This window comes from Periplaneta americana, chromosome 13 (genome assembly GCF_040183065.1).
Source record: "Periplaneta americana isolate PAMFEO1 chromosome 13, P.americana_PAMFEO1_priV1, whole genome shotgun sequence".
Lineage (NCBI taxonomy): Eukaryota > Metazoa > Arthropoda > Insecta > Blattodea > Blattidae > Periplaneta > Periplaneta americana.
Genome location: NC_091129.1, coordinates 109,606,615 through 109,632,387, shown reverse-complemented (window position 1 = coordinate 109,632,387; position 25,773 = coordinate 109,606,615). Strand labels below are relative to the sequence as shown.

Here is a 25,773-nt window from a genome sequence, read left to right as displayed (position 1 = left end):
CTAATTTTACAATTTTACCGATGTTGAAAGGAGAATTGAAGGGTTCAGAACCATAGTGGGCCAAGCGCCATTTACTAAAACCGTAGAAAACAAGGGTTAAAATGAAGTTATTACCATAATTCAACGGAAATATGTAGCAAGTAATATAAAGTATACACATTAAAACTAAATTATATACCAATCTTCATTAAACTATGGTATTCACTTAATTTTAACCCTTGCTTTCCCCGTTTTTAATAAATGGCGCTTGGCCCACTGTGGCTCTGATCCCTTCAAATGCTGGAACATTTTCTACTCATCTCATATGAATTCTTTCACGTCCCTATTCTATTGATTCTGTCGGGACACCGGGACGGAAAATCTAAAAATGGGACTGTCCCGTTCAAAACGTGACATCTGGTCACGGATTTAACGGCTTGGGGCTCCGGGTTCTAGGATTTATCATTCAATAGTCAGGGGATGGTTATCTCTTTCAGTGCTGAGGCAGGATATTGAAGTGGTTGGTAGATTGAAAATGCTGTATTTGTAAACTAAGTTTTGAATTGTATTTGGAGAGTGGAATTGAACTTAAGGTCATAAAATATTTACTTCTACAGGTTTTAGAGTATTTGCAAGTAAATGTCAGATGTGGTGTTGGAGCAAGGACAGCATACAGATCTTGTCGATTCGAACTTAATATTTATCAGCATACTTAAGAAAATAATTTCATATCTTTATCTCATAACTGTGTTTTGTTCTTGTATCTTCCTGCTTCTGAACAAACTGAAGTGGAAAGTTGATTCAGCTTATGTTCACGTTTTCCACTCAAAAGATAAGCAAAATGGAGATTGTATTAAAATAAGCTCTTTTACTTAGTTTGATATCTTCCAATCTATCTTGAAGTTCTTTAATTTAGGACGGGTAGGCCTGCTTCAAGTGCAACTCAAGAGGTGGGCACCGGAAAGTAAAGAGTATTTTTTTTAACAAAGTGATCTAACATGAACGTATACAGATATATGAATATGACTAATTAAGGGACAATATTATGGCTTGATTGAATGTACACTTCAACGTTAAGTTCTTGATGTAAACAAGGAAACATTGTCAAAAGAGACTTTTATGCGAATATTTTTTCTTCGGTCTCTGTCATCCCGCTCATTTATACCAGCTTCATATCCGTTAAAGTATGTTGATGAGATATTTTATATAACATTCACGTTTTAAATAGAACACGTCTTTGTACGCACTGCTTATAGAGAGAAAAATTCTCACACTTTGATATTGCTTCAAAACGGGCCAATTTCATACTAATTCATAATAAATCCAGATCTAGGTAATTTTAATTTTGGTAAATTTAAGAATAAAATTAAGCAAATTGTTTAGTATTCATGTTATTTTTTTCTTTTTCTTAACGGACACTAGGACTGTTTTTTTTTTTAATTTTTACAATTTTATTCCCACTTTTTATCTGTTTGTTAGATGCTCAATCGGACTGTCAGCTTCGAAGTTAATTTTATTTTAATTATGCTAATTAGTGATATAATTAAAATGTTCCACACACATTACATTTAAATACACGAAGTTAATATTTTTTCATATGGCCCCAGAGTCACGGGGTCATATTTAACGTTGAAAAATTCAAAATATATAATTTATTTTGGGCACAATACATTTTTTAAAATCAGACATTTATTAATTCATATTTTTAATTTACATAATAATCTTTTTTAGCTCACAATTTTAAAGTACTTAAAATGGATCAATGTTAGATCTTAGATAATAAATGCATGGACGCGTACGAATATTTGCATTGAGTGTGGTGAAAACTGCATGCGCATGAAGTATTTTAAACATAAAAAATGTGCTTTCGAGCAAAGGACAAATTTGTGAAAAGAGATACAATACTGACATATGGAGCAAGCCTATATAGAAATCACTCCTGGAGCTAAAAGAAGACTTGGAGGCAAATAAACCGCTTACTATCAATTTTGTAAGATATCAAGGAATAGGCTATTCTCGTACAAAAGCCGAAAAATGATATTTTGGTCATTTTTTTTTTGTAAAACCTCAAACCTAGTGTCCCTTATATCAGTATATTTATTCATTCAATCTGATTTTCTGTTCTCGATTATATTCTCTCCTTTATCTCAGTAATTTCTGTTTTTTAATTATTGTATTAAATTTTGTAATTTTATTGAATATTTTTATATTCTATTTTAGTAGTCTACTGTACCAGAATACAAGCTTGCTCAGAGGGTGTACGCTTGGTGTATTATGTATATTCATTTTACTAGTAGAGTCACAAAGTACCGGAACTTCGAGTGGCAACGCCATGCTCTATAGGCAGTTTCTCTGCCTCGTCTTCTTGGTATGTGTCCTGCTCTCCAGGCGTATAGACTCATTGCGGCTGCGCATGAGAATGCAGAAGACTAACGTAGCCGGAAACCAATCGAAATACAGTGCAGCTCTCAGCTTCGTTTAGTGAAGACTTGTAATACAGTGCAGCTTTCCGCTTCGTTTAGTGAAGACGTGTAGGTATATGTGGTAAAATGAGCATGAAATAGTAGAGAGGTAACATTAAATTTTGTGTTAAACTCGGTGAAACATTTACTGAGACTTTGGCACTTATGCGCCAAGCGTATGGAGAAGAAGCAATGTCTCAGATCCGAGTGTATGAGTGGCACATGCGCTTCACTAGTGGCCGTCTTTCAACGGATGATGATCCACTTTCAGGAAGACCCAGATCGGCAAGAACGGAAGAAATGATAGCTCGAGTTGCACAAGAAAGCAGACGAGACCGCAGACAGTCAATAGATGATGTCGCCCATTCTCCACAATGATTTGAAAATACAAAGTGTGTGTGTGAGCACGTTGTTCCAAGAAGCGTAACAGATGAGCAGCGGGAAGAGCGGCAACTGGTTAGTGGAGACCTGATTGACAGGGTGGACCAGGATCCAACCCTCTTGCACAGAGTGATCGCAGGTGACGAGACATGGTGTTTCCTTTACGACTCGCAGCCAAAGCGGTAGTCTTCAACGTGGAAATCTCCCGGCTCACCACGGCAAAAGAGATTCCGTGCCGACCGATCAAAGGGGAAAGTAATAGCTACTTGAAGTGTTCTTCGATATCCAGGGTCTCGTACGTTTCGAGTTATTCCTTAGGGTCGAACTGTCAGTAAGGAGGCGTATGTTGCAATTCTTCGATGTCTTCGTGATGCAGGTCGACGAAAAAATCAAACATGTGGCAAGGACAGAATTGGGTTCTCCATTATGACAATGCCTCAGCACATCGTTCACTCTTGGTGAGCGAATTCCTCGTACAATGCAAAGTACCTGGTCTTTCACAGCCACCATATTCTCCAGATCTTGCTCTAGTAGATTTCTACTTATTTCCAAAGGTCAAGGGACGGCGGTTTGCGTCAGCCGAAGAGGTGAAAATTCATGCGACAAGCGCTCTGCGGGAAGTGACCAAAGATGGACTGCAGGAATGTCACTGCCCAGGGGGCGTACTTTGAAGACGGTGTTGTGTATATATATATATATTTTTTTATTTTACTAGGTTATTTTACGACGCTTTATCAACAGCTTAGGTTATTTAGCGTCTGAATGAGATGAAGGTGATAATGCCGGTGAAATGAGCCCGGGGTCCAGGACCGAAAGTTACCCAGCATTTGCTCATATTGGGTTGAGGGAAAACCCTGGAAAAAACCTCAACCAGGTAACTTGCCCCGACCGGGAATCGAATCCGGGCCACCTGGTTTCGCGGCCAGACGCGCTGACCGTTACTCCACAGGTGTGGACGCGGTGTTGTGTAAATGGTTATATACCATCTACACAATATGTTCGACTGAGTCTATACGCCTGGAGTATAGGTCACATACTACACGGACAAGGCAGAGAAGTTGCGTTGCCACCCGAAGTTCCGGTATTTTCTGACTACTAGTACATTGTGGTATGTACGAATAGAAATAAATACAATAAAAAGTTACAGATTGTAAATAAGCTTATACCTTGAAGAGCCCCTCCTCCGTATAATGGTAAAATATTCATACTTTAAATATAGGTCTACTACTTACAACATTAATGAAGTTTTGAATCGACATGTCCCCAATTTATTCTACCGGAGGCCTCTACAACATAATGGACAATGTGAACATACAATTTTATTAATTCGTGAATGAAAGGGTGTTTGCTCATAAATAATGTCATCCTATGGAATATCGTGCAAAGGGCGGAATTTAATCCGCTATAAACGATAATACGGTAACTACTAAACCACCAAGCATGTCGTTCTAATATTAGTGGCATGCACACACTGTTAGTACAATGGTCCCCCCCCCCCAAGAATATCACATTTTATTCATTTAGACTCTGCACTATAAATTTTGTTCTTGTACATAATGCGTTATAAAATTCTCTGCTTACAATATATCCCACAACTCCAGAGTTTTTTAAAGTAAGACGAAAGTACTAGATGAATCTTCTATTCAGTGTTCATAGCAAATAGCAAACAAATGTGATTGCGAAGCTTAAAGAAAAGTGATAAATAGTTCATCAAACGGGAGCTTTCAAAGGATCGTCAGTATACCTCAGTCTGTATTGACATTTCCACGTATTCTGCTTATAATTTACATGATTCAGATATTACCATTCCTTTCCACGAAAGTGGATCGAACGAAATCGATCCTGAAAATGATGGGAGCTCACAAAGAGAAGAGGAACGTGATGGTAATTCTATCGGACAATGGCCTCCTCTTCTTCCAGGGCTGGAGTTGGGCATTATCGTCCACCTCCAGCACGAAGTCTTGGCTAATAGCATAGCATCAGCAATCTAACAGCACGCCGAGGGTCCCTCTCCCACAATCGATAGGTTCAAGGATGTCGTCCACGGCATGCCTGCCCGCCACAGTCATTGTTTGATTTCCAGAGATCACAAGACACGACGAATCGACTCCCATCGCGTGGGGTTTGCCCTCGTGAACCGGGTTCACGAGAATTTGATCTAATTGTATTCGATTGGGAAACTCTGAGAAACATCGTTTGGTCCTTGGAAATGGAAAAAGAGATTATGGGAAGCCAGTGACAGACAGGAAACTTTCGAAATCTTCAGTACCTCAAGTACTGGCCATACTAATTTGTTTAAATTCATGTCATATATTATGTGTGTAATGTATGTACGAGTATGTAAATGCATATTATAGTTATCGTACTTTACGATTACACAGTTTCATAAGTTATTTACGATACATTCATTCCCAAGGGCAGGTCTTTCACTGCAAACCCAGAATTCTCCAGTCTTTCCTATTTTCTGCCTTCCTCTTACAAGCAAACGTTGTGATGGGGAAGATAAAAAAGTTAAATTTTTTTCTTCCGCCATGTTAATAATGTCAATAGAAGCGCTTATACAAATTTTGGCCACTCGACCATAATTAAGAGGCCGTCCAGAAAGTGATTTTCCCTGGGCCGTTTATAGAAAAAGGCACAATTGCCTGAAAATATTTATTGAGACAGATATAGCAATTGTTGCTCTATTTGTCAATATATCCCCCACTGGAATTGAGACATTTGTCATACCATAGGATCAATTTTTGTGTCGTAGAAGTCAGCCGCCTCAGCTCGGAACCAGCGTTTGACTGCGTCTGCACCTCTCTCTGTCGATCCCACGATAAGAGAAATGTCGCAATTCCGGTGGAAAATATGTTGAAAAATTGCTCAGTAATTGCTGTGTCTGTTCCAATAAATTTATCCAATAAATTTGTGTTTTTTTTTCTGTTAACGGCCCCTGGCGAACGTATTTTTAAGGCCCTCGTAATTGCGGTCGAGTGGCCAAAATTTGTATAAGGACTTCTTTTGACATTCTTAACATGGTGGAAGAAAAAGATTGAACTTTTTCATCTGCCTCCATCAGAACGTTTGCTTGTCAGTTTCCGCATATGATCCATATTTACGATACAAATGTTAAAAATGGCATTTTATTTTGTGAGTAGGAATGTCTGTGAAAAGAGTCCGTAAGGCCGATTTTAGTAATATTGCGAATAAAATAAAATACATTTAACTCCACAGTAACGGTTAACATGTCTGACCGTGAAACGAGCGAATCGTGATTGAGCAAAGTTACCTGGTTGAGGTTTTTTCCCCCTAGTTTTTCCTTCAAGCAATTGAAGCAGAATTGCAGGGTAACTTTCGCCATTGGAGCTCGGACTCATTTCGTCATCATAATTATACTTCCACTCTTTTTATCACCAACATTATCATCATTTCCGTTTTTCTGCATATTTTGGGCTTGTTCCGATGTAGAATCGGCTGCGGGTCACCACCGAAACTGGGCCCCATAAGCATGTGGTCATTAGTTGCTGATGGTAGTGCTTTGTACAGTGGGCTCTTCCCTGGGGCTCATAATGCTCGTGGGACCTGGGATTGAGGGACCGTGTGATACCTACGCGGAAAAGTGAAGGAATTCTGTAGGCTGTAGGAGTTCGGAGGCGGCCCGCAGGGGAATCTGTAGCGCAAAGGGCCTTAGGGCATGCACACCATTCCATTCCGGGTAGTACAATGGGCCCACCCAAGCAGCCTCGAGGACAGTCCCTAGCTCTAGCCCCTCCCGCTAATAAATAGTGTCGTACACTGCTTGTTATAGACCCGTTCGTCCGTGCTGGTAAAGACAAACTCCTGACTTTCCCCACTGCTCTATCGCCCTCATTGTAACAGCGAAAGTTCATCGCCTTAATAGCAGTCGGTGGTAAAGCTCAGTGTTGGAGCATTCGACTGCTGATCGATAGATTTCCGGTTCAAATCTGGATGCTTACTAATTTTTTTAAATTACATTCATTCTTAGTTAGTTACCAATAAAATAGTTGTTGGTGCAGTTTATTTAATTTGTGTGATGTACGTGATATACTTGGAGAGCTACGATAGGTAGTGAAATCCGGTTACGAAAGCCAGTTATAACGGCTGGAGTGATAATTGTGGTAACCACACGATACCTCCATTCTGGTTGAATGATCATTACCTCTGCTTCGGCATGTACACATGAGGCCAGCAGCCGGCTGGTCGGTTATGGTCCTTCATGGGCTGTCGTGGCTCGGTTTATTATTATTATTATTATTATTATTATTATTATTATTATTATTATTATTATGTTCCTTCACTTGTTCTCTTTTCCCTTCTGCTTCTATTTCCTGCCTTGTTCTTTCTTTATCCGTTCTCTTCTTCCTTAGCTTTGTCTCTTTCATTTTTCCTTTTCTTTTGCCATCCTTTTCATAATGTTTTTCTTTCCTTTCTTACATTTTATATTTTCTTTCTGCCTTCATCTCTATCTTCCTTTCATCACTTTCTTTTTCCTTCCTTCACTTTTCTCTTCCTTTCGTTTCTCACGTCTTATTTATTTATTTATTTATTTATTTATTTATTTATTTATTTATTTATTTATTTATTTATTTATTTATTTATTTATTGCTGAACATAACAAGCATAGTCCAATTGCAATCATTCTCTTCTCACATTCATCTCTTTTTGTCTTTCCTTTCTCTTCTCTTACCTTTCTTCTCTTTTTTCTTGCTTTCCTGTCTTCCTTCTTTTTTATCCTTTACCTTCTTACCTTCTTTTATCTCTTTCATTCTTACTTTCTTTCCTTCCCTCTCGTTTTCTTCATTTTCCTGTTTCTTTGTTTTGTTCTTAACTTTTGTTTCTTTCCTCTCATTTCTTTCGTTTATGTTTCTTTATTCCTCACCTTCCTATCTGCTTCTTTCCTTCCTCCATTCTTCCATTATTTTCTTTCCTTTGTTCTTTTAGTATTCCTTTTCCTTTTCTTCTCTTTTCTTTATCTATTTCCTACATTTATCTTTAATTCTTTTCGTTTCCTGTTTCCTTCTTTCTTTTTTTCTTGTCTTCTATTCTCTTTTCCTCTATTCCCGTTTCTTTGATTTATCCTGTTTTTTTCTTCCTTTCATATCGTCTTCCTCCCATCCTTGTTTCTTTCCTTATTTCAGTATTTCCTCCCGTCTTTTCTTCCCTTCCTTACCTCTCATCCCTTCTTTTCCACCTTTTTCGTGCTTCTTTATCGCGATTTCTTTATTTCTACCTTCTTTCCATTCTCTATATTCCCTTTTCCCTTTAATTTTCTTTGTTATTTATAATTTTTCGTTATTCTTATTTTCTTTCTTTCTTCCTTCCTTCCTTCCTTCGTTTGTCATCTCCCTAATCTGTTCTTTCATTTCATCATTCTTTCCTACGCTCTCGGGTCACAGTATGTGCTCCTAGGACCCTCACATGCACATTCAACGCGGCCAGCAGTTCATTTGGCAGACGGCCACGATGTTCGTAATATCATGTGTATATAGATTATAGTGAGATCATCCTGTTATATATTCGCGCTGGAAGATGGGGTTTTTTGTTTGTTTAAAGGGAGAACTGTTAGCAGTCTTTTAATGACAAGCAGACCATTATCTGTCCACCTCCATATTGCCTGTTTTAACACGCTCCTTGCCAACACGCCCAAATACAGAGTCTTTTATAACTTGACAGAAGACACAAATCAAACCATTTCTCCTTCAATTTGAAATCCTGGTCACATGCCCGAGCATGCGTGAGCGGAAACACTACGAGTCTTGTATGACGTCACAAGCAATGCGTTGGAGAAACGATGTTGTGGAGAACAACTTTTTATTGCAGTAGCGAAGTGTGCCAGCTGTGCACACCATCTAGCGTGAAATCAGGATACAAGTAAATGTATGTTCAGAGAAAAAAGTATACATGTAAACAGAATCCTTCACCTGTTTGTTTTTCATGTATGTACACCACACGAAACTTTAGAATTATTATAATTGAAGAGCGTAATTGCAATTGAATCCCTTTGCTTAGACTGCCAGTGTTCTTGTGTGTGTAAACGTAATAACAGGTTGACGGATGCTGTCCAACGACCTCTCGCTGGGATTGATAAACACAACTTAATTAACGAGAAACGTTTTTCTGTAGTGTTAATGGCACTAACGCCAGCGAAGACAGGATAGTTGTCCCTGTTGCTGAGTACCACCTCATAAAAACATTAATGTTAATGGACGTTCACTTCACCCCTGCTTAACCTCTCCAGCTAGAGAACATCACCTGCGTGTATGAACGTAAATACATGAAATTATCGCTTCTCTGTAAAAATTCTTGTTCACTTTGTACGGCAGTATCTGCAGCACAAGAGTGGCGGGGAATTCATAAGACTCCTCTAATCGCGTGAAACGTTTACGTTTTATTTTGGGTGTTGTTGTGATGTTTAGATTTTTAAGAACTTAATTATATTTTAAAACGATAATGAAAATGATTGAGTGAAATAAATATCATATATCATTAAAATTTACTTACATAGTATTAAAATGTTACAACATTAAAAAACAGTTCCCTGGGTGTCTAAAGTCTGGAAATTTGTATGAATGTGAGTGTGATTGTGAGTGTGCCGGGTTAATATTGATTTTAGCCAATTTTCAAAACTATAAAATATATCAGGACTGTCGCTGGGCAGTAACCTGAACACAAGTTTTAACGTCATATGTTGACAAGTAACTCCATCAGTTAGCACAACCATAAAGCACTAATAGATGCTATAGAGTTACCAACAACGAAAAAGAGAAAAACACTTATTTTTTTAATTCTATTATTTCTTTTACTGGGTTGTTTGTATACATTTTAACCACGTCAAAGGGAGCAATTTTACTGTTTTTATTTATTGCAGTGTTATTTAACATCTCTATTAAGACAAAATATATTGTTTTTACGGTTTCCTTTAATATATTTTAACTGAATAGTGGGATCTTTTTTGAGTAATTCAAAGTTAATGTCCGAAATGAAATTTTCTGTTTCTTTTTCGATGTAAGCTGATTGTTTCATAATAATTGTAGTATTGCCCTTATCTGCTTTTGTGATGACTAGGTTGTCATCTTTTACTTTCTTTTTTATGTTTTTGATGGTTTTTTACTACTTGTTACCTAATCAAATTTCATTTTTAATTCTTTTTGGGTTGGAAATTATTAATGTGTTGGGCTGTCTCGTGTCTAATAATGTTTTTGTGTGGGTCATTAATATTACTGAGTTTCCGAAGTATTCAGATTGTACTTGTATCCATTTTCTAACAGTTTCAATTCATTAGTACCTAATTTACATTGGATATATTTACAATTCTAGATTAAAAAAACATGAGCATGTTTATTAAAGTTAACTTTCTTATTATTTGCAAATGTGTAATGTTGAGATCTCGAGTTTTGTAGTTTCAAGTACTGAAATATTATGTGATTACTAATCTTTTAAAAAATTATTTTGTTTCATTTTCCATTTTAAGGGATGTACAGTATTAGTGATCTGCAAATGACCTCTACATATTTGTAAATTAAGGTTGTCTTTCATTCTGAACCCATATTTTAGTACATTGATGTAAATTATATTGATAGGTTTTAGAATAACTACTGAAGCTTTCCTGGCGAGGTGATAACTCAAAATTTTCTCGGGCTAAAATTAGCCCGAGAAAATTTTGAGGTTCTAGAATGTTTATTCGAATTGATGTTGACGTACTTGAGTTTCAGATTTTCTTTCAAGCAAGTTTTATTTGACCATATTTTCTTTTTAATAGATTCAATCTTAAACCCGAGATCGTAGTATTAAGTGTTTTTAATACTATAATATTTTAATATTATGTACATTTTAATGAAAAACACTGTCGAATAATGACTAACAATATGAACATGTCTATAAATTTCATGTAGTTTGTGTTGTATTATTAATTATTATTTTTTATTTCCTTATTGAGTATATACCATTTATCCGTCTCTACAAGTATTCACAATGTCAATTACTGTATTTCGTCTGAATGATTCATTGCTAAGCAACTGACGTCAGATGTTGAAATTTTCGTAACATTTAATTCACCTGACACTCGGCAAATGTTTCACGTTAAAGAAGTCTAAATATTGGGGTCATAAATTGTTACAAAATAATATTTCAACAGTAATAGAAAAATATCATTTTGTACGTTTTCAGACCTAAAAATTCCAGAAATTGAAAACAATGCCTAATGTAGTGAAATCGTGTTCAAAATATTCTTTTGTCCAACTCCCATAACTTCTGTATATTATAGTTTCTTTATAAAATTAACAATAGGAAAGCTACAAGCAGTGTTGCATACTTTTTGCGTTATATTGCGGGCTGGTTTTCTTAATTTCGGAACTGAATTTCGTTGGATTTCGTTTCGAATTATTAAAAACATCGAATTATAAATTTTTTAACATTGTGTTGCATAGAAATGTTAAGGAAACGCGCGAATAGTGTGAATTATTGACGAAATCGAATTTAAAATGTTTGAATTAGGAAAGTTCGACTGTAATATTCTTTCACCAACTGACGTTGTAAAGGGAACAAAAATATTAATAAAAGAGCTTCATTTATTTTCATCTCATTATTTTCAATAATCATATTTAATAATTTTCTTAGGCTTATTTCCATAGAGATGAATTGGGTAGTTCTGCTTGTCCAAGAAGGCTCAAAACATGGAGTGACGAAGGCGTATTCAAACATTTGATGACCTCCCTAGTTCTAATAACATGGTGATAATGAATGCCACCATTCATTTCGTTCAAGAAGTTGTCAAATGTTTGCACATGCTCTCAGGGTCACCTGGCTATTGTGTGAGCTACCCAAAGTCAATATCGGACCCAAACATTACATTTGTTTAACATTGTTTAAGATTTGTGAAACCATATTTGTATCTACGTTGGCTTTGTTGCTGTAATGGTACGCTGCTAACAATGTAACTTATCATATGTGTTTTATAAAACGAACTATAGTGAATAAGGGGTGGAAATGATATTAAGTTTGTGTATACTTCCGTAGCGATGTTTCATAAGTTTATTAAACACATCAGATACTCATAAGAGAGAAGTTAATCATCAACAATATATTCTCCTTCACTATTTACAACAGTCTGCCAACGCTGGACTAATTTTTCGATTCCACGCCTGTAGAAATCGCGTGGTTTTTGAGTTAAAGAAGTCGTCAAGCCATGTTCGGAGCACATTTTCATCCGGAAAGGAAGTTTCTTGAAGGTTGTTTGTTAGAGAGCGGAAAAGGTGAAAATCTGAGGGCATAGATCAGGTGAATAAGGTGGGTGCGGAATGACTTCCAAACCCAACTCCTGGATAGTGTTTTGTGTCAGGTTAGCAGAGTGCGGACGGGCGTTATCGTGGAGTAGCATCACTTCACGCAGTCTTGTTGGTCGTATTTCTTGGATTGCGTGTGCAAGACGTCTCAGTTGGTGTCAATAAATGCCCCACGATGGTGGAATTGGCACAGTTCATCACATTTGCCAGTTCTCTGACGTAGATCATTGTAGATTAATGTGTTTAAACGGTCTTCATCAAACCCCGAAGGTCTTCCTGAACGTGGAGTGTCATTAATGTCAAAATGACTCTCCTTAAAACGAAAAAACCATTTTCTTGCCGTGCTCTCTCCGATGGCATTGTCCCCATACACGGCGCAAATGTATCTGGTCGCCTCCGCTGCTTTCGCCCCTCTATTGAATTCAAAAATACTGTATGTCGGAGTGTTCCACTTTCTTCACTTGACACTCCATTTTCTAGCGTCCACGTCTCAATGAAAACATCAGTATGTAAACACAAGCACAACAATTGAACTTCAAATAAAAAATGACAAATAAATAAACCCATAGCAACCGGAGTACCGACACACGAAACAAAAACGCTACGAACTTATGCACCAACCCAATATAACTACAGTCTAGTATATACAATCACGAAGCTTGAGTTGTGAGGGTACTAGGAACAGTAGACTATGCAGGTACTATTTCGCATTGACTGTAATGAGGCGATAGTAGCGTTCCTAGTGGTTAGCAACTATCTATGATGCACATTTACTACGTATTGAGCTTCGTGACTGTATATACTAGACTGTGATATACTGTGCAGATTGAAGAGAACAACAGCATACATTAAAATAACAAAAAACTGCTAAAAATGCGACTTATCATAATATACGTATGATGTATAAAACGGAATGTACTATATACAGAGTGGAAATGATAAAACTGTGCAGATTGAAGAGGGCAATAGAATACATTAGAATAACTAAAAAAAACTATTATGTGTTCGTAATTAATAAAAAAAATTAGGCTGAAAATCTGCGCCTAATCACCTACAAATACACACACATTAAAATAACAAAAAACTGCTAAAAATGCGACTTATCATAATATACGTATGATGTATAAAACGGAATGTACTATATACAGAGTGGAAATGATAAAACTGTGCAGATTGAAGAGGGCAATAGAATACATTAGAATAACTAAAAAAAACTATTATGTGTTCGTAATTAATAAAAAAAATTAGGCTGAAAATCTGCGCCTAATCACCTACAAATACACACACGAACTCAGATTAGAATAGCAGCATTTCGTCCCTTAGTCACTGCAGCAGGATTGCTAGACTTCCTATTGGTAGGAATTAACGATACGTGTTAATTTTTTTATCTGAAGTATTAGAAAATCGTCCAGTTTATTGAAAAACTGCAAAGGGATAAATCATTCCTTATCAGTTTCTCTAAGGATAAGAGTTAAAAAACAGATTCGTACGGAGAGTACTTATCGAATAAAATAGTGTTAACATTTAAGGGAAAATAATTTTTTCTGAGAATTTGTCCAAGACATAATCTGTTAAAATCTGCACGGATGGACAGAAAAATTAATAATAAAACAAGAGTTATAGCTATTTAATTTTAAAAGTAATTTCATTTTTAAATTTACTGAGATACATTTTATACAAACGAAATTGCTTTTTTCCCCACAGTACGCTCTACTAGTATACCCGCTGAAGATAAATGGATATTCAAGCAAGTAAGATTGTGAATCTATAAATAAAAGTCACATTGACGTGGTCGAAAATGTTGTTGCTACTTAATTATTCACAACTCCGGCTGGTAAGCGCCGGAAAGACTTAGAATCGGTATGAATCCTCAGGAACTGTATTCCCATACCCTAACTGATCGTAACTGAGTCCCCGTACTTACTTCGAAGACCGGAACGTTAGTTTTTATATTTCTGTATGTAACGAACAAAGTTATATCGCGTGATAAATTGAGTTATATACATTTCCATGTAATACAAAGAGCTTATGATGCGGGCGCATACATCTTGCTTAATATATGACGCAGACATGTTTGAAACGACATTTTGAACATCATACGAGTTGCAACCAATTAGTTTCCCCTCAGGGAAGTGAAAATTTATCCGCCTTTATAGGAAATGTGTGTTTCCCTGATCTCGCGGTTACCTCTGTTGTGATATTACACTACACTGATCATGTGAGTAGAGAATCGCTTGCCTGTAAAATATATGTCTCGTGGGGCGCGGCAGTGTGACGTCATACGTAAATAAAAGCTGTCCGCATATGGTGAGTATTGTCTATTACGTCAAGCTATCAACAATTGGTGCACAAGTTCTATGAAGGATAGACAAGATCGAACACCCAGTCTGTCACGGAGATTGTCACGGAGGCAAATGTGCAACAGATTGGTAACTTCATCCGAGCAGACAGGATGAAGGGGACGATATAGCCCGAATAATCACAGGTGATGAATCTTGGGTGCATCATTACCGCCCCGAGACAAAGCGTGCATCATTGCTCAGATCAAGTCGCCAATAATACACTCGTGAAAAGATGCCGCCATCTTCCAATTACTGCTTCTTTGTTTCGCTTTAGCACAAATTGATAATTCTGCCAGCTAGCAGTGGTAGTTTCGGGCTCCTCATTCAAAAATGTAGGTCGCTACTTCAATTTGTAACTTACGACTCTCCCTCGTATTTATATCACTTTTAAATATCGATTGCTCCTAAAAGACATTGCTTGTAATCCAAAAATACAGAATAGAAGAAACAAACGGGAGATTTTAAATAGTGGAATTAAACTTCAAATATTGTATTAGAATAAATAAATAAATATTGTATTAAATTAACTTTTATTGTATGTAAATATAGAATATAGTATGCCATTTGCATGTAACCACTACTTCTTTAAAAATGACATCCTTCAAATGCCCTCCACCAAAGTGTAGGCTATGCATTCTTGTAATACCTCTTTGAAGTTTCTCACTACACTTTGCAACATTTAGACTGTGATGTTTGAAATTTATTCACGAATTACTTTCTTCAGTTGTTCAATGTTTTGCGGTTTGTTTGTGTATTCCTCACTTTTTAGCACTCCCATAAAAAGAAATCACATGCACTTAAATTGGGGGATCGTGCAGGCCAGGCAATGTCTCAGTTTCTCGATATGACATGATTCCCAAACAAATTTCGCTGTTTCTGCAACAGCATATTGCTGGAACCAAGTTGATCTGCTGGTACGAAAATTTCTTCTTCTCAACTGATCGTTAAAAAATTTCAATCATTATCACGTAGGCCTATCGAGCTACATTAACAGTTTGCGCACAACCATTCGCAGTTTTTTCTTTACCTGGAGATTTCTCCTTTAGTGCTGAGTCTATTTCTTCTAAATTGCGAACCCAGGTTTTAATCGAATGTGAAGAGGGCACAAGATCATGACGACGAAATTTAAAGTGGCATCGAAACTCCCTACGAGCAGCTTCAATGCATTGACCATTTAGATAATGAGATTTTACAGAAAATCCTCTTTGTTCACCCGTCCAATGCTCCATGTTTAATAAATTGCAATAATCATGCTAAACAATGACAAGCATACTAAAATAATCCATATATATTGGAAGGTTTAAGTATTTGCATGTCATTAATTTTGCACAAATTCGCATAACACAGCTATTGCAGTAGTGTAATAATTTCGAATATTATTTTTCTAGTTACGAAGAACGTTGTGTGTACGGTAAAATAATTTATATTAATAGTATGTGTCCTTGAGCGGTTCTCTTTTGTTTAGGCAACTCAAGTTACATTATTGGTATGCGGGAAGTATTCAACAGCTTTGCAGGCGGTTTCAGGGGCGGGTCTCCTTTTTTATTGATATCGCCATTTTCGGAGGGTTGGTGTTTCATGTGGATAATTCTCAAGTAAATATACTGGTAGATGCTGAATATGAGCAAAATCTTATCAGTTGCTTAGAATAAATCTCTTTACGTAGGCACACTGCATGCCTAAACTTCTCTTTCAGTGTCAGGGGTGTTAAAAATGTGTATTTCTTTAAAAATCTGTTTTTTGCAACATCACAAGACCTCTCCCTTCATACTTCTATAATGAGAAAATAATGTGTCATAAAAGACCGCAATCATGCGCTGGACAGTTTTCGATTTAAGACATAACTTTGAATTCATTGAAGCACACACGCCATTTAAGTCACTGTTGTTTAAGTACTGTGAAGCAACTCTTATTCAAAGACCAGATGGCCCTCGTGTTTCATCTGGATAAGGAAGTGTTGGAGTGAGGGACGATCCACGCACTCAAGTGTAAGGCCCGCATCATTATCAAAGCCTTGAGGACTTTTCAGAATAACGCAGTCTTTTTAGCTGCCGTTGTAAGTGATAGGCCTTTCCTGTTTTTCTTTCTTAAATAGGATTAAATATATGCAACACGGATGGTTTAGAAGTTGAATAATGTTGCATACACGGTCGGCGACTATAGTGATCATCAGGGAACGGATTTATATGGACTAAAAATATATGAAATATGTAAATATATATGTAGTTATTTTTACCAAAATATGGAATTAAATATGGATTTTTACCAAAATATGGAATTAAATATGGACTTAAAATTATAAAAAAATGACTATGTACGTTAAATATTGGTACATTTTAATCAAACTAAACAAAAAATATAATGGACGTACCTTATCTTCCAATGTAGTTTCAACAAAACACAATTTTTATTGTCTGTTACCATAACAATAGGTTACAAACATTTCTTTCAAGTGCTGAAAAGTGAATCTTCTTCTATTGTCTCTGAGGATAGATTTATACTGACTAAAAGAGCGTTCGACGTCACAAGAAGTAACTGGTACATAATTCAATTTCACAATGTCTGCTGGGGATAAGTCCAAGTTAATCTTCACTGTTGATTCACCACTCATCACAGCAACAACCTTTTGTAGTTCTTCATATCCAGGGTTTTTTGAAAGTACAGTGTCCACCTTAGCTCTTACTGCATCTGCAACTTTACCTCTACCACGATTCAGTTGTTCCACAGTACTATTTATAATTTCAAAACTTTCAGATAGTGAAAGGTGCCTATTTTGGAGACTTTTGAGCGTTTTTATGATGCATGAAAATGTATGCTGAATGTGAGCTAAGTCATTCTTCACACTTATGTCACAGGTAACTGTTTTCGCAGTATCAATTGAGACTGCATCTTCAGAGTCCAATGCAAGGAGAACATTGTTAATAGAGTCTATATGTTCGGCATAATATTCAACTGCTTCTAGCCATGTACCCCATCTAGTTAAAATTGGCTTTGGTGGCAATGGAATTTCAGGGTACATTTCTTTCAACACGTTAACTCTACTGGGAGCTTTGAGAAATACTTTTTTCACTGATGAAATCAACAAATCTACTTTAGGGAAATTGTCTCTGACCACTTCTGCCACACGATGAAATGCATGCGCCACACAAGTAAAATGAGTCAATTTAGGATATACAACAGGTAATGCTTGTCCAGCTTTGACCATATAAGGGGCAGCATCGCTAATAAAGAATAACACATTATCGTACATAATACCCTTTGGCCACAGGATACCCATAGCTTCGTTGAACAGTTTAACTATAGTTTTGTTATTGCACTTTTCTAGAACATCACAATGTAAAAGAATTCGTTCAGAATATTGTTCACTTAACAAACCGATAACTACATTACCAACAAGTCTACCTTCTTTGTCGGGAGTCTCATCAATGGAAACCCAAATTGAACTATCTTTAATTTCATCTCTTATCTTCTGTATTGTCTCATCGTAGATGGATGGAGCATACGTCTTCCTAAGTGTTGACTCATCCGGGATTGTATGTTGAGTATATTTTTCAAGGAATTCCCTGAAGACCTTATTCTTTAGTTTGTAGAGAGGAATATCAGCAGAGATGAGAGAACGGCACAGGTCGATGTTAAACTCAGATCTTACATTCGATGTTGTTGGTTGTGTTAAAAACAATTGTCTCTGCTTGGAATTTAGTTGTTTGTTGGCCTGATGTTTACTAGTTGTAATGTGTTGTTGCACCAGGAACTTTTGTGTAGATGATACTGCACACTGACACAAATTACAAAATAATATTTTATTGTCAGTTGATAAACCATCTTCTTTAAATTCTGAAATGTAACTTGTTAGTTTTGATTTTAAATTGACTGAATGACGTACTTTTGGCATATTTACCGTCTTTATAGTATGATTTACAAAACTGAACCTATGTGTACTCTGACTGGCATTTAACTGTTGAGCTGCACAACTGAAGTCTGTTAAAAATTTTAAATTAAATTAATACAGTTTTGTAACTTACTTTCCCATTGTTGATAGGACTGCTAATTTTCAAATAACTCTGATGTTAAAGGGATTACTGAACATGTGTTTAAATCTCTATTGTTGAAATGTATTTTTAAAAGTTAATGGAATTTTGTTTTGTTTTATTGTTAAACCTAATATAATATGGACTGTTTTATATGAAATATGGAAAATATATGGAAATTAACGAAAATATGTACTAAACTCTAAAATATGGAAAAATATGGAAAATAAAAGTAGGATTTTTCAACCCTACACATTGTGAAACATAAAGATAATGCAAAATATAAATTATATTAGCTTTATAAGTAAATATGTATTTACATATAAATCCTTTCCCTGGTGATCATTAAGTTTTCTTCGCACAACAGCAGTTTGCCACCATCACTCCAGCTGGAAATTGCCTTAACATGTCGAATGTCAGCTATAACAAATATCTTCGTCAAACAACATTTTTGTAGGTTTACTTTTAACTTATTGCTGCAACGTTCATATCCTGTACCCAGAAACGACGATAACGAAAATGATGATTATGATGAATACCTTAAAATGGCTGCGGCTTTAAATCATAACATTTAGGTAATAGAAACTATAAAAACTTAACTCCTGGAACTCTTTTGACTAGCTTTCGAGGACCAGATCCAGATGCATATTAAATGATTTTATCCATGACTGGTATCTAAACTGATCTTTATTTCATCGACCTTAGCAATCTAAACAATGACTTTAGCTACAGCACTGAATTTTAAATTAAAAAAACATCACTGCTGTGAATTAAAAACTTTCTTCATGACAACAAACACATTAGCAACCATAAAATTCATACATTCATTCATTTATAACTTCTTCACAAACAACGCATTACAAAGAAAAGACGTATAATTAAAAATTAATTTTAGATACCAATCTTTCAATCCTAAAATTCCACCTGTCAGTCGGCCTGGGTAGCGTTGTCGGTATAGCGCTGATGTTCTGTGCTCGAGGTTGTGGGTTCGATCCCGGCACATGTCAATGGTATTTAAGTGTGCTTAAATGCGACAGGCCCATGTCAGTAGATTTACTGGCATATAAAAGAACACCTGTCGGACAAATTATTATTATTATTATTATTATTATTATTATTATTATTATTATTATTATTATTATTATTATTTCTTCCTCTGTCAGCAATTTAACACAAACTCGCTGGGTTGTAACCGAATAAGCATTATCTTACATTCCAAGACAGATAACAACTCCTTCCTTTTTCTCACCATTTGTAAGTACAGCAGTGAGCGACACAATAGCCTCAATAGGTGCTGATCATCTACTGTGAAGCAAACTATGGAAATGTGATTGATGAATGAAAAACATTAAAGCCCGGTTCATACGGTGCGTGTTTCTGTGATGGATTCCAAGGTGGCTGCGCGGATGGGTAGCCTGCGTGGTCATTCGCCGGAAGTAATGCGCTCTGGTGGCTCCATGGATGGCTAGCTTGCTGGATTTCGAGGGTAGGTTCCTTGCTATTTTTCGTGATGGTTTGCAGGCTGGAAACCAAAGATGATCATATAATATCATCACTGAAACCATGTCGCCATGCTCGTTATTTTCCAACTGAACCTGTTTTTTCTATATTCTGTAGTTTCTAAGAAACAACAATTAAATATCGGACTTTAGCTGTTTTGCACTTATGGCTTAATTACTTTATTACGACATTTACTACTGTTAGGACTTTAGTTGTTTTCCGCTCTCGGTTTAGTTTCTTTTTGACCATGAGTGTTAGCAACAGATGAAGCAGCAGATGATTTTCCAATTTGAACTGTGAAAGAGCCAACCAGTGACCACGCAGGCTACCCATCCGCGCAGCCACCTTGGAATCCATCACAGAAACACGCACCGTCTGAACCAGGCTTAACTTAAAGACGGAATGTCTTCATTTTGTGTATGCGTCTTGGGCATACACTCTTGTAAAATGTGAAATATGTGGAAGTTCCTTTTAATCCTAGAATTTTGCATTAAATAAATGTTGAATCTTATATTAGGGACATTCTTTAAAAAAAATATTTTATTTTATGGAGCCTAAATAAAGGAGTTTAAGAGCCTATTTTAGGCGCCTAAAATTCCGCTCTCTAGTTATGACTTACTTTTGATCGTGGAGAAGGTCTTGAGAATAGCTTGACGTTGACTGTACATTACGGACCCTAATTTAAAAAAAAAAATCTGAATTCCTTGGTTATGTTTCCCCATTCTGGAACTTTTCCAGCGAAATTTTTTCGAAGCAGGTATGTTGTTGATGGTCCGGTCCCCATTGCAATCTCTCGCTGTTGCAGGAGCGTGTTACGTGGGGAACCAGAACACCAAGTCGCTGCTGCTCTTCGTGCTGGCGCCCCAGTTCCTGTACCTCGTGCTGGGCGCCTCGCTGCTGCTCGTGGGGTTCCTGTCCCTCTTCCGCCGGCGCCCGCGACCGACCGTGCCGCGCCGCGACGCCAAGGCCGACAAGCTGGAGATGGTGACGGTGCGCCTGGGCGTGTTCGGCGTGCTGTACACGGTGCCCACCATGTGCGTCGTGGCCAGCCTCTTCTACGAGTACTGGTCGCGCGACGAGTGGCTCGTGATCTCGCAGAGCTCTCGGTTCCAGCCCCGGCCGAGCCTCTGGATATTCCTGCTGAGACTGTTCATGTCCCTGGTGGTCGGCGTGACGGCCGCGGTGTGGGTGTGGTCGCCCAAGACGCTGCGAGCCTGGAGACGGCTTTTCCACCGCCTGGGACCCTACAAACAACCCCCGGTCAAGTGCCACCCCATCCAGTACTATGCGCCGCCCCCGCAGCCCCTGACGTCGACTCAGCAGAGGTACCAGCACGGACACAAACCGCACAGGAAGCACCGCAAACACGGCAGCGAGACTACAGTGTGACGCTGCCCGCGTACCTCTTCACCCAGTTCCTTGTACACTCAGTAGACTGACTGACTAGCGCCCCTGCCCTGTTTTGAAGGGGATTCGCTTGTGAATACGTTTCGGTCTGTGCAGAGAACATAACCCCTCAGGGAAGAAGGGCCACCACATTTTAATCCTTCGCATCGCCTTACTCCTGTCTCTGCAAGCAGCGACCTTTACACTCTACGTAGTGACTGTCGACTGGCTTTTCGCCAAGTGAAAACGGACGGATAACTGTTGTCCTAAATAGTACCAACAGTCTTTATGTTCACAATTTTGAACATGTTTGAACGAAAGCTCACCTCAAGTAATATCCGTTCTGGAAATACTTGTAGTTGAATTTGGGTTGCCAACTCCAGAGGACGGAATTTTTTTTATTCGTTTTAGTTTATTTATTTAATCTGACAGGACTAATGTCATAAAGTACAAACACTGATAAAAATAATACGAATTAAATTAAAGCTCTATAGAGGGCCAACGGAGTCAAAGAACACTATAGAGCACTTATTAAGCTAACAACAGAAAAAAAAAAAGATAGTTAAAATAACAGTAATACCAAGGTTAAGTGTGAAGTTGCGCAACCTGACAGGTGTTTAACAAGCAATTCCATGAATAGTTCAGGACACATTAAAAATAAATGTACAGTTCAAAGACTTAAAAACGCATTTCAATGTAAGTACACTTGTATCTGAAACTCAGTTATAAGCAACTAGAATTAGGCTTACTATCTTTGTATTAAAAACTTAGTTAAACGTTAAAATAGATGGCATAGAAGTCTTATACATTTAAAAGCATATATACATGATATACATATCACTAGACTGCACTATAGTTTAAAAGAATACTTATTGCTTCCTATGCTTTTGTTTAATAGTTCTTTGTTTGTGGAAGCAACATCAAAAATATCTCTACACGACATATTAAAATTCGTCTTTACCAAGAGTTCTGATTTCACAAGTTTTGGCCTCATCCTGTTCCTCTCGCCAGTCCAGAGATTTTTTATTTGCAAAAAAAAAAAAAAAACTTGCTCCAAATGAGCATTGCTAATTGGAAGAGCATGTATGTGTTCAGCCATTTTCTTTAAGTTTGGTACACTGCATGTCTTCAAAACAATGTCCCGTAGTTCTTGTAGAGTTGCTACATCTTTCAGTCTCGGAATCAATATGAAATTTCAGAATTAAAATTGCGATTAACAAAATTCCGGACATTAAGCGTCTTGAAAACAATTTAACTTTGTACTGCCTAGGGAACTGATTTCTTGACAATCCGGAAAAATTCCAAACGGTTGGCAACGCCAAGTTGATTGAATAAGTCATTAGCAATGATAATTGAATTCTGCTTCTTATGGATTGCAATTATGATACGATAATCCTACTGATGCTCTAATATCTCCTATTTGCCATAACAATTTGTCAAACGTTCATGGTCCTTATTAGCAAAAAGAAAACGAATTTTGTGATAGGCTAAACAAATTCGTCGTGCCTTGGTTTGAAAACAGCACTTCGCACACTACAAGCACTGTATCTTTAAATTTTGTGATTATAGTCTTAAAACTGTGAAATAGGCATACATTCAATATATTCAGCCTATCTGGCAATTGCAGTGGTTATGCAATTCTCGAAAAAAAAATGTTTCATTGGAAGTGTGAGGTTCAGTATCCTACTCTTTCTCAACCAAAATAAAAATGCAATAGACTTTAAAGATCTCGACGTTTCGACGGTTGTACCTACAGTACGTTCGTCTTCGGGTGAAAAAAACTAAGTGGGTGAAATGCGTACTCTGTTTTTAAATCCGTTAAACATTTTTAAATCCACTTGACTTATCTTTGAGGTGGAACTACTACTTTACCCCAATGCTTCACCAGAAGACGAAGGTATTTTACATTTTTTGTCAATGCAAAAAAAAAAATATGTGAATACTCTGATATTCTTTTTTTCCTCATGGCGTTTCCATGAAATTTATCTGCATCTTCAGTGTCCTTTTACAGTATCAAAGAGTTCTGCCTAGTTTCAGACATTGGTGCCACTTTAAATAATACCGTATTTACTCGCGTTATTTCCCCCTTTTTTTCTCAAAATTCGGAGGCCAAAAATCGAGTAAGCGGAATGACACAATTAAAACAAACTATCGGCAATAAAATGGTCGTAAATGATGTGAAAAAGTTCATTTACTAATCAAATTAGTGTTTAATACTGAATAACTACAAATATTTATACAGTATGAGAATTTTCTTTGTACCGTCGTGTGCAAGTTATGATGTCGGTAGTCTGACCTTCACTAAACTCTGATTATGGTTTTAATCTTAACGCGTAAAATATCCGTATCAAACTTAATCTGTTAATTACGTGGAAAAAATAAACATACATGTATTTTAGACTGCATTACTTTGGTGCATCAGGCAACAAATCTTGATCATCTTTCTTGCAGTCAGAGGAATAGGCCTAGTCTGTTGTTTTTTTACAGTAGATTGGATGGATAATGACAAATTTTCCATGTGTATTTTTACGATATTTGGAATCTTCACACAAGAGAGACTTGAAAAGAAAAGAGGTGTCCATTTTTATGTAAAAACGGGGACAATTACGCCAAAAAATTAAATTTTGAAAAATATTTTCTTAAATCGTGAGGGAGAAATTACGCGAAGAAAATTAAATTTAAAAAAATATATTCTTAAATCATGAGGAGAGAATCTCACGAAGAAAATATTTTTTTTGAAAAATGTATCCTTAAATGTCCTTGGGCAGAATACTTTGAATGAATGAAATCATGAGGAGGAAATTAAACGAAGAAAATAAAATTTTGAAAATTATATGCGTAAGTCGTGAGGGAGAAATTACGCGAAAAAAATAAAATTTTGAAAATTATATCCTTAAATCGTAAGGGGGAAATTACGCGAGTAGACTAAATACTATTAGTTACTGGTTACTAGTCTCACGGGATAAGTTAAGTAACTGCAAGTCAGAATTTCCATAACAGTTAATTTGTGTCGGTATTTTTTGTTAGTGTCACATGAATAAATTCAGCGATGGAAATTTCATTGGTCTGCATATTCTGTTATTAAAATCACCCAGTATTACTGCTGTGAGCTCTCGTTCATTTGTTTACTGTTTACGCCTTCGCAGATGGTAGAATCTCTGTGCAATTCCTCACGAAGACGCATTAACACTGCCCGTGGTGTGGTGCAGCGCACACTTAAAACCCTCAGGTCTTTGCACTTATTGTTGTGTCCGTACTCGGATAAGGAGAGTGGCCATGCATCTCATATATACATTTATACGTGTTGATCCCTCTCGCCTCATAGTGAGAATCACAGGATGTGCATGACTTGAATCCTGCAGCCACATATTCTATTCAATGGACGTAACGTCGAATAAATCACACGCTACTCATATATAAATCATATTCAACAATGTGTGTTCAGAACTGCGCCTTAATTGCCGTGTCCGAATATTAACGGCTCAACCGATATAAGATTCACAAAATCTTGATATGACTGTTCCGAGTAATGAACTCTAAACCACAAGGAGAGATGCCCATTACGTTTGTCTTATCAAGTTCTTTTTGTTTAAAGATCGTTTTCAGACGTCTTTGCGGTGATATTTTTATTATAATGTATTTTATATATTACTGTATGTATATTTTTTCTTAGAACAAATGTTAGTTTTTAAAAAATGAAATAAATGACAATCATATGTTTGTAAAGGAGGCTGTTTCCAGTTTATTGTGAGGAAGTCATCCAAGCTTTCCAGGAATTGTTGTTCCTGCTTATGTCAGTCTTCTCCTGTAATACTTTTCACTTTGTTTTTCCTCGACTTCCTCTCCTGCTCGAAAGCAGACCTCCCGTTCGTTCCATTTGGTTATGCTTCCCACATACGGGCCATCCTTTTTTTACTCTCTGTCTCACTTCTCCCTTCTTTGTGGCCTAGCAATGGAACCTGTGGCGTTGTTGATATATGTTTATTTCTTTTCTTTTTTTTCACGAAGGGTGGTGACTAGCTGATTACGACTCTTATGTTTTTCTTCTGGAAGACTAGACATAAGTAATATAAGAGCTGACCTGAAAACATTCATTTCACGACCATCAACAAAACTTGCACTGAAGGAAATTGAGTAACATTTCAATAGAACGAGACAGTGACATTATTATTATTATTATTATTATTATTATTATTATTATTATTATTATTATTATTATTATTATTATTATTATTATTATTAGGACATTCGAAAAATAATAGCAACATAGTTTCACACTAAATTTATTTACGTTACTTTTGACATTACAAATTTCAAATACGTCTCCTACCAATACGTTGCCAAATTCTTGGGAGATGGCGGACTCCATCTGCAGCATCATTTCTGGATGTCTGTCTCACTGATTAAT

The 25,773-nt window shown here is 36.7% G+C and overlaps 1 protein-coding gene across 1 annotated transcript in view; it reads left to right on the top strand.

Annotated features, from left to right (window-relative positions):
- LOC138712232 (frizzled-4-like) overlaps window positions 1-21,977 on the top strand; it is a 173,541-nt gene extending 151,564 nt beyond the window's left edge. The window contains exon 3 of the mRNA XM_069843786.1: window positions 20,785-21,977. Within this exon, the coding sequence (XP_069699887.1) occupies window positions 20,785-21,368 (584 nt within the window). The 3' untranslated portion in view covers window positions 21,369-21,977. The remainder of the gene's footprint in view (window positions 1-20,784) is intronic.
- Window positions 21,978-25,773: the final 3,796 nt, after the last annotated feature.